This window comes from Engraulis encrasicolus, chromosome 21, assembly GCF_034702125.1.
Source record: "Engraulis encrasicolus isolate BLACKSEA-1 chromosome 21, IST_EnEncr_1.0, whole genome shotgun sequence".
NCBI classification, from domain to species: domain Eukaryota; kingdom Metazoa; phylum Chordata; class Actinopteri; order Clupeiformes; family Engraulidae; genus Engraulis; species Engraulis encrasicolus.
In genome coordinates this window covers 2,820,313-2,830,801 of record NC_085877.1, presented here as the reverse complement: position 1 = coordinate 2,830,801, position 10,489 = coordinate 2,820,313, and the positions used below count along the sequence as shown (strand labels likewise).

At 43.2% G+C, this 10,489-nt stretch overlaps 1 protein-coding gene across 2 annotated transcripts in view; it reads left to right on the top strand.

Annotated features, from left to right (window-relative positions):
• Positions 1–9,637: 9,637 nt before the first annotated feature.
• Positions 9,638–10,489, top strand: part of lrch4 (leucine-rich repeats and calponin homology (CH) domain containing 4) — a 79,426-nt gene continuing 78,574 nt past the window's right edge. For both annotated transcript variants that reach the window (XM_063187134.1, XM_063187133.1), the window contains exon 1: positions 9,638–10,007. In XM_063187134.1, the coding sequence (XP_063043204.1) occupies positions 9,836–10,007 (172 nt within the window). In that variant the 5' untranslated portion in view covers positions 9,638–9,835. The remainder of the gene's footprint in view (positions 10,008–10,489) is intronic.

The window sequence follows — 10,489 nt, the reverse complement described above, 5'->3', positions numbered from 1 at the left end:
GATTACTTTTGCTACACAGGCTACAAAAATTCTATTCTGAGAATTCCATTTGGAGTATCCAATATGACATCATCATATGAAAGAACTTTTGTTCAGGTGTTCTATGGAACTGTGATGTAAGTGAATGAAATGTTCTAATAAAAGTCCTAATTTCTTGATAAATGTCCTAATAATAATAATAATAATAATAATAATAATAATGATTAAGCATTTTTAACAGTAGATTATTCATGGGTTATATCCTGAGTTGAGATCTTTGCTAAAAAAAAAAATAGTCTGTTAGTTCAGAACTTTTCTTTCTTTTTTTCTTTCTTTTCTCTTTCTTTTTTTGACACATTGCATGTTTTACACATTGTGTATGGTAGCATTGGTGGCATTAGACTATCTGAGAGTACAAGTAAGGAATGGGCTTGCTCTGAGGCTGCCAAATGTCAGGCAGTGTTAATGGCCAAAAGGCTCCAGCCAAGCTGTCTCTATCTCTATCTTCTTGCCTCCACACCCCTTCTCTCTCTCTCTCTCTCTCTCTCTCTCTCTCTCTCTCTCTCTCTCTCTCTCTCTCTCTCTCTCTCTCTCTCTCGCTCTCTCTCTTCTCTCTCTCTCTCTCTCTCTCTCTCTCTCTCTCTCTCTCTCTCTCTCTCTCTCTCTCTCTCTCTCTCTCTCTCTTTCTCTCTCTCACCCTTGCAGCTGGCATGGGCATGGTCACATTCAATCCCATTCCAATCATTCTCTTGCACTCTCATTTTTCAAGAGCCACTCACTCGTACTCTCTCTTTCCGCTTTCCCCTCTCTGTCTCTGGAACTCTGTGCCTAGCATACACACACACACACACACATGTGCGCACGCGCGCACACACACACACACACACACACACACACACACACACACACACACACACACACACACACACACACACACACACACACACACACACACACACACACACACACACACACGGCCGTTGAACACAAGTAATCTCTTTCTCTTGCTTGCTACACACCCACCCCCTCTATTCACTATTTTGTCATCTTTTCCATGTGTCACCGATTCCCTGGTCGCTCTTGTCACTGAGGCTCCATGGACACATGCTCTATCTCTCTGGCTTCAGTGGCGCAGATGCCTCAGTTTACTGTAAGCTCTTATCATGCATCTGCAATGGCTCACAGTTCCAGTTTAAGCACTTATATCATGCATCTGTATATCTTTGCTCTCTGACGTGTATTTTTTATTTTATTTTCTATACTGCTTATTTATTTAATGTGTGTATTTATGTTGACATTTTTAGTCTAATGATTTCTGCACGTTGTGGAGTTTTACCAGAACCGTCATTTCACTACAAGCTGTAACCTTGGGTATTTGTATGTGACAAATACACTACTCAAACTCAAACTCAAACTCAAACTCAAGCATTTGCAATGGGTAGGTAGTTAGGTCCTTGCTACCTTCAGTATCTGAAAACAGCAGTTGAAGTTAGTGAGGTATCAGCCCCCTGCTTTTAAATTGCCTTCAATTATTATTTTGGTAACACTTTATTTTAGGGACACATCTATTAGCACTAATACATACAATATTAATGCCTGTGTAAGTAACTTGTAAGGCATGTACTAAGCAAAATAAGACAGTTGTTAAGCATGTATTCACAAATGTCTTGTTCATGCCCAATTAGGGATTTATTACTAATATAACCTTAGTAAGGACCAGTAAGCCTATATTTCTATTTATTAGTAAGTAGTAAGTGGCAGAATACAATGTGTATAAGCTCCCGACACACTGTGTGAACAAACCCTGAACAGTGTGAAAACAGATGCAGAATAAGGGTCCCTATTCTAAAGTGATGCATTGGTCAGCCCAGATGGCTCAGGGCCTCTGCACCACCAAAGTCCTAGGGCCCCCACACCACTCAGGCCTGCACTACCTAGCCCCCACGAGCTACAAAGTGTAAGGGTATATCAAATAATTAATACTTATCCAACTGAGTCATCTAGTTTTCTCTTGTTCATATCAATGAGAGGGAGGTAACAAGAGCCTATATATAGCAAGGATTGAACGTACACTTGTCAATGGCAGTGGGTTGGTGAGATGTAATTTTTTTTCATGTACCACTGAGTTTTAATTGTAAAAAAAAAACCCAAAATAAATGCAGGACATTAGAATAATAGTTTTGAAGCAAAACTAAACTACTCTTTTGTGATAATTAAGTGAATGTTTGAGAACATTAGCTTCAAGAAGTGCAGTGCATGATGGGTACGCAATCTAGGCCAACAGACAACCTACCCAGCTCTGAGCCTACGTCCTTAGCTCCTCCCCTCACTTGTGAAATTTAGTTGCTATCCAAACAATTTGCCATGTACGTAACAACAGAAATATTATCATTGCTGCATTGGCCATGCATTGCATTTCTGACTAAGGGCGTACCCATCATGCACTGCACTTCTTGTAGCTAAGTTTCTCAAACATTAACTTATTTATCAGAAAGGAATAGCTTAGTTTCGCTTCCAAACTATTACTCATCGTTATATTCTGCATTAATTGTAGTGTTTTTACAATTAAAACTAATTGGTGTATGAAAAAATGACATCTCACCACCCACCGTCATTGATAACTTTACGTCCAATCCTTGCTATATATTGCTTCCAATTACTCATTAACATAATGAGTAGAATAAGTGAGATCTTCATACCTACTGAGACTAATGTAGAATCTGAAATGTTCTTACACTTTGCTTCCCGGGGGGGGGGGGACGTAGAGTGGGGGCCCTAGGTAGTGCGGGGGCCCTAAGCCATCTGTGCTGAGCAATGCATCACTTTAGAATAGGGACCCTTATTCCACATCTGTTTTCACACTGTTCAGGGTTTGTTCACACAGTGTACCAGGAGCTTATACACATTGTATTCTGGCCCTTACTGCTTACACATAAATAGAAATCTAGGTCTACTAGGTCCTTACTAAGGTTACATTGGTAATAAATCCCTTATTGTGCATGAACAAGACATTTGTGAATACATGCTTAACAATTGTCTTATTTTGCTTAGTACATGCCTTACAAGTTACTTACACATGCATTAATATTTTATGTATTAGTGCTAATAGATGTGTCCCTAAAATAAAGTGTTACCATTATTTTGAATGGTTTGTATGCAATGTGTTTTTCTTTCTTTCTTTCTTTCTTTCTTTCTTTCTTTCTTTCTTTCTTTCTTTCTTTCTTTCTTTCTTTCTTTCTTTCTTTCTTTCTTTCTTTCTTTCTGTCCTATTTCAAAAGTGAAGGTCATGTTATCTTGATGTTGCCCATTGTTGTCTTGGCCTGCATTTCCCCATCTGGGATTACAATAAATTGACTGCGCTTCACTCTTGACTCAACTTGCATTGTCAAACAGTGCGTTGTTGGGGATCAAGTTACCAGCAAAAAACATTGTTTTGGATACTGACTGTACAGTATACAGCAACCCAATGCGATAAACTGTCCATTCATATTTTCATATTTGGTTGCAGGGTCGCTTAGTCAACTCGGTGCATAGGCACCCCCTTCCCTCTTTGTGTATTTAGAAATTGTCATCTGTAAACATAGCACCATGCATCTGATCAAACACAGCTAATCAGCGCTGAGTCCATGGATAATCATTATCAACGTAAAGGTTTTTTTTTGTCATTCTAACTCTGTGGGACATTTTGGGCATTTCTGGTGCCCCCAAGACATTTTGCACCCTAGGCGACCACCTGGTTTGCCTATGACTATTGCCGGCCCTGTTTGGTTGTCTGTGTAGGCACCTTTTGTTTTGTTGGGAAAAACAAAAGGAGATTTCGTTCAAACATGCCTCACTGACAATAATACTGCTCCTTTTACACAAGTCCTTCTGCACTGGGGAGGCATATTGGCTCCATCTTAGTAAACGATAGCCATCTTGTCACTATGATTGCATAACACAACACAGAACATAGTGCACATAATGAAATTGTGTAAGTAATCACAAGTGCAGTGAAGTAACCCTCAGAGGCACTGGAGTAGCCAATGGGGGAACCTTGGAGTCCGTACAGTACCTCTCTCACAAGTAAGGATGGAGGAGAGTACTGGCCAATCACTCCTACCCCCACCCATCTGTATACCTGGAATTGAATCAGCAAGGGGTTACAAAGCTCACATCTTAACCACTAACCCATGACTGCCTTTTAGAAAGTCTCTTGGAACATTTTCTCAGGCTGTAACTTCTCTGTTTGAGACACAGCTTATGGGTCTGTCATTTCTATTTAGTTAGTTAGAACTTTATTCGTCCCCATGGGGCAATTGTATTTCCAGCACACTCGGTGGCACTACAAGTGACACAGACAGGCATATAAAAAAAATAAAAATAAAAAAAATACCAGATTTTTTTTATTCACACTAGCTCGACACTACATTGGGTGATTGAGATACCATTTCACCTTGTTCAGTGCTTGCGGGATAAACCTTTTTAAAAGTATTTTAGGGGCTTTCTGCTCCTTAACCATGAGAGGATGGTGAAAATATGACAGGAAAGTATCAGGAGGAGAGAAATGGGGAAGGGCTGGGAAATGACCCAGACTGGGCTTGATGCTTGGCCCCCATGCAGGGGCGCTGCCAGAAATGCTGGGCCTCATGAAGGATTCGAATTTTGGGCCCCCTTAAGGGCCCCTCTCAGTGCTTTGGCCCCCTTTAAGGGTCCCTATCAGTGCTTGGGCCCTTAGAATCTGTACCACTTTTCCCCCCCTAGCGGCCCCCATGCCCCCATGTACGGTACTACGGGTGCTTCATGCAGTGCACTGCTGCAGCACCTCTAAAACTCTATGTGTCTTTGCCTGGTAGTCCTGCTGTGCTACTACACAATGTCCCGTGGTACATCCATGCATGTCCTGAGACCAGAACATAGCGATGGAAAAAAAATGGGGGACACGTACTGCTGCTGCTTATGCTGCTGCTCCAAACAAAGGCAGTGTTCCCCAGCTTGTCCCTGCTCCACTAATGAGTTAATTAATATTCACACGTCCTAAGCGAATCGGCCTACATGCAAATGAGAGGATGTAATAAAAGCAGGGGAGCGATGGAGAAGGAAGGGGAGCGCTGGGAAATGATGGGGCCTATTGGTCTGATACTCATGTGGGGAGTTAAAATGAATGCGGAATGATACGCAGACTTTGAACAGCATGCCCAGGATTCATATTTTGAAGGGCTGCCTTTAAATTTTGCCACACAATGATTGCAAATAACATTCTGTGGTCCCAGTACGGCCCCATCGTAAGAGTAACCAACAGAGTCCATCAAAGTGATAAAATAATCTGTTGTTCTCGGCCCAATCGGCAGGGCACTCTGCTACATCGATGACCCGGGTTCGATTCCAGCTTGGGTCCTTTGCCGGTACTCTCCCACTTGCTTCCTGTGCCTCTCAACTATCCTGTCACCAAAATAAAGGCAGAAAAAGCCCCCCAAAATATAAAAAACAACCTAATCTGTTATTCTCATCAATTCAAATGGTTTAACCCCTTAAGACACGGCATTATAAATTAGCTGTTACCAGAATGGCAATGACCAAGTCATAATTTATTACTAAAGGCCTTATGCACTGTCATAGTAGTGTACCACTATAGTAGTTAACTTTCAATGTCTATTACAGTGTGCCACAGGAGGTACAGCGCGCATTAAGGGGCTATGGAATGAATTAATGGGTGTGTAATGAATGGGTCAATCGTTGAATGGGCTGTTTAGTTCTACGGAAGTTCAGTCTGTCATATGAAGTTCGCCATTGTCCCCATTTTGAGGTTGTTGGCTATTTATAGGATTGGCCTCGTCCGCAATAGCCATTTCCTCTGTGATTTTTTTCTTCATCCTCGTTCTGGTGCAGCTCCCATGTTACCCCCAAGTTCTTTCAACGTACGCACACACACAAACAAACACACACACACACACACACACACACACACACACACACACACACACACACACACACACACACACACACACACACACACACACACACACACACACACACACACATGCACACGCACGCAGATGCACACGCACACGCACGCACACACACGCACGCACACGCACGCACACACACACACGCACGTGCACACACACACACAAACTCACACACACACAGAGGGACTCTCTCTCTCTCTCTCTCTCTCTCTCTCTCTCTCTCTCTCTCTCTCTCTCTCTCTCTCTCTCTCTCTCTGAGGTCATTTCATCTTCGCTTTCCCACTGTCTTTCCCGGTTTATTTTTTTTCCTTCTCTTCCTCTGTTGGTGTCTAAGGAGCATCAGATGGTGAAAGTTGCATGGATGACACATCACTTTCTCACGCTCCCTCTCTCTCTCTCCCCATCTTCCTCTTTACTCTCCATCTCTCTTCCTCTGTGCTCCCCCCCCACACACACACACAGTCCCAAGAGTGTATTGACCATGTTGTTGATTATTCTCTCTCTCTCTCTCTCTCTCTCTCTCTCTCTCTCTCTCTCTCTCTCTCTCTCTCTCTCTCTCTCTCTCTCTCTCTCTCTCTCTCTCTCTTCCTCCTTTGCTTTCTTCCTTTGGGGTCCCCCATTCCCTCCTCATTTCCTCCCTCTCTCTTTCCCTTCTCGTTCTCTTCTCCCTCCTTATAATTAGCATTCTGTACACTGACTATATCCCGATAATGAACCTTATTGACATGGGATTCCTTGTCCAGAATAGCCACACAATGCTACTACTAAGAGATTGAGAGAGAGACTAAGATCAGATTGTGGAAGTTACAGTTTTTCTCAATTGGTTTTGTACATTTCTCACAACAGAAAAATGATTCTCATAAGTCTTTGTTCAATTGTGACTCCCTGGTGTTACCTGTGCACATGGCCAAATCAGTTTCTCATTGTTTTCGGCATATAGCAAATGCTCTCGTCCACCATGCCATGGCTGTGTACAATTCTCAGTGATTTCGTACATTATCAATTGCTTTTGTCATATCACTCAAAAAGCTTTGTCACTGAATGCATGAAACTATCTCAATCTTATCTTATCAATGTAATATAAAACTGAATTTACAACATTTCCCATCCAATCTAAACAACATTTCACTTCAGAAAAGATCCTCAAGAGTGTACTATTCAATTGACAACATGAGAAATTGATTTGACTAGCTTGTCCATACACTATGACACAATGACTAACCATTCTGCTGGCGCTGATACGTTCATTGACACAAAAACTTGTTTTTTGAAAGCCAAATAAGGGTTTTGAGCAAGAGACTCGGTTTTGCAGGTTATCCACCGTGTTTTGCCATTTGTTAAAGCTGTTTTGAGAATGAATATTATGTTTTGCAAATTGCGAGAGAGATTCGTGAAATGTACAAAACCAATTGAGAAATAGCCTACTGTAAATGAATGACACAAAGTTCTCACGCTCTGTCTCTCTCTCTCTCTCTTTCTCTCTCTCCCATTCTTCCTCCTTTACTCTTCCTCTCTCTTCCTCTGGGGCTCCCTTCCCTCCTTCTTTCCTCCTCCACCACCCGCATCCCGATCCAGTAGTGTATTGACTCTGTTGATGATTTACTGACCCATTTCTGTATTGTTCTCTTTCTAACACAAACAGCCAACTCACTGAAGGAATCACTGAATACCAGCACACACTAAAGGTCGAGGCCAGGCCAAAACACCATCCTGTATGGTCTCCTGCAACACGTTCTGCACATCACAGACTGTTGCCACATACTCCATCACAAAATTGAAAAATTTCACGCTTACATTTTTTCCTTTTTTTTCAAATGACACAATATTCAAACGAGTCTTCATAGAATTCTGTTTATAACATAAAATAGTTTCAATTTGAGGACAATGATTCAACACATCAACGGTATATTCATCTGGCTACTATTACAGAAATATGGCTACAACTGAAAAGCCACATGAGGACATGCCAGGCAAGGGGGCACGCATGGGGACAATAACGCTTTAGAGTAATTACACTATTAATGACAAACTGAGGATTTTTTCCCAGCAATATTTGAGCTATGTCTAGTCATTACCACTTTTAAGATCACTTAGCCTATTTTCAATTTCAGTCCACTGAGCGTGTTACCGGTAGCCTATCTATGTACAGTATAATCATCTGGCATAGAGCCACATTGGGGGCATGGCTGGGGGCAGGGACAATAACGCTTTACAGTAATCTCTCAGACATCTGCAGGGATGGATTATGAATCCGTGGGCCCCGGAGCCAGAGAACAAGAAAGGCCCCCCTCAATGGGTGTTGTTGAAAATGATTCAGGGTTTTAGGCCAGGTGTGAGAGTCTACGTTGCCAGGGAGTGGGGTGTGTGTGTGTGTGTGTGTGTGTGTGTGTGTGTGTGTGTGTGTGTGTGTGTGTGTGTGTGTGTGTGTGTGTGTGTGTGTGTGTGTGTGTGTGTGTGTGTGTGTGTGTGTGTGTGTGTGTGTGTGTGTGTGTGTGTGATTTTAACGCGATATAAGAATGCAAATATATAGCTTCAGGCCCCCCTCGACTCTTGGGCCTGTGGGCCTCGGCCTGGTAGGCCGGTGCAGTTGGCCTAATCCCTGGACATCTATCCTCGGGGTATGAATCATGTGTACAGTATGGTGGTAATGGACTGCGTGCTTACACTGTATGCTGTATGCTGTAATGCACATTAATGGACAGTGCTGGACGCCGCTGGATTGAGGCCCAGTTCTCTCTCTGTTCTCTCTCTCTCTCTCTCTCTCTCTCTCTCTCTCTCTCTCTCTCTCTCTCTCCTCTCTCTCTCTCCTCTCTCTCTCTCTCTCTCTCTCTCTCTCTCTCTCTCTCTCTCTCTCTCTCTCTCTCTCTCTCTCTCTCTCTCTCTCTCCGGATAGCCAGCTGTGTGACCATCATCACATCAGGAGACTGACAGATGGGCAGATGGGACATTGGGGAGGGGTGATGTGTGTGTGTGTGTGTGTGTGTGTGTGTGTGTGTGTGTGTGTGTGTGTGTGTGTGTGTGTGTGTGTGTGTGTGTGTGTGTGTGTGTGTGTGTGTGTGTGTGTGTGTGTGTGTGTGTCTTTCCTGCTGTGCTGGGGGTGGACGGGTGATGATGGATGCTGGGAGCGAGTGCACGGGCCGTCAGCTGCTGTGATTGGATAACATTGAAATGAGGAGTGGAAGAATTTGTTTGAGGGATCACAGACCAACAGATTTTAATCTAACCCCCCCCCCCACCCCCACCCCCATCCTACACACAACACGATAGTACTATAAGATATCACTGCCAACTTCCACCCTAATTTTCAATTAAGAAAAAAAAAGTACATTTAGTGACAGAGGCATAGATTTGACTTCAGAAATATGATAGAGGACATGCCAGACATAGATATGCATCTACTTCATGGTAGACCTAGCCATTGGCAGACACAGTGAGTAACTCATTCTACAAAAAATGACTCGAGTCCTCAAATTCAGACACTTCTTGGGAAGTTCTCTGAATCAGAATTTCACCTTTCCTCTGATTGGTTTGCTTATCCTCTTGGCTTTCCGAAATCATGAAAATATTCACGCCCCTTTCCTCCAAATACCGTAGTAGAGCTTAAACGTAGGGTGTGTCCTACCTGTCAATCAAGACTTTTCTCAACGCGAGGCCACGCCCCTGTATCCCTCGCGCAGCAAGCTGACAGAATGACAGTTATTACGGTCCGCTCGCATAGCAGAGTGGATGTGTGTGTCTCGCCCGAAGAAGGAGATTTATTTTCTTGTTGGAATGTATTTGTTCGGACAACATAACTCTAGCAAGGGATACCACGCTTCTTCTGAATACGCAACACAAAGGAAAGTCTAATTGGAGGCTTTTTATATCACTATACTAACAAAGTAATATCAGCGGCGCATTTGTGTTTCATGGCTGCTGGGGATGTTACCCAGCTGCCGGCGACAATAGCGGCCAGCCGGAGCGTGGAGAAGGCGCTGGAGGAGGCTGCTGCGAGCGGTGCTCTTAACTTGTCCAACCGTAAACTGAAGGAGTTTCCCCGGACCGCTAAAAACTATGACCTATCCGACATTACATACGCAGGTAAGCAAGTGCACTTTTGTCTGTTTCTGCGGCGGTTTTCTTTTCTACGAGGGCGTCACGGTTGTTTAGTGGCCGGTCATTTTGGGTCTCTTTTGTCTCACTTCTTTCTTTCTCCCCCACCACCTGCATTCTCTCTGTAACGTGGTGCATCTGAAAGACGCAGCAGGCGTGTTTCTGAGGAGGAGCACCAAGCTAGTTCCTTTTCTTTTGACTTGACTCCAACATTTCACCAAACTAACACTTCAGTCTCAACATAATTGTGAGCTAGGTCGCCTGATCAATTTGATCAGTTGTTTACTGTTCACGTTTTCTCCCACTAGCATGATGACAGAAACACAACGTTGCCTGGCTAGTTTGTGATAGCGTTAGCTGCAAGTAAAAAAAAGAGACTTTCGCATTCGTTTCCTGTTGTTGCAAAGTAGTTATTGCAGCATCAGTGTACTTCTCTTGCACATGAAGTACCAGCATAAAGCAATTGCCAT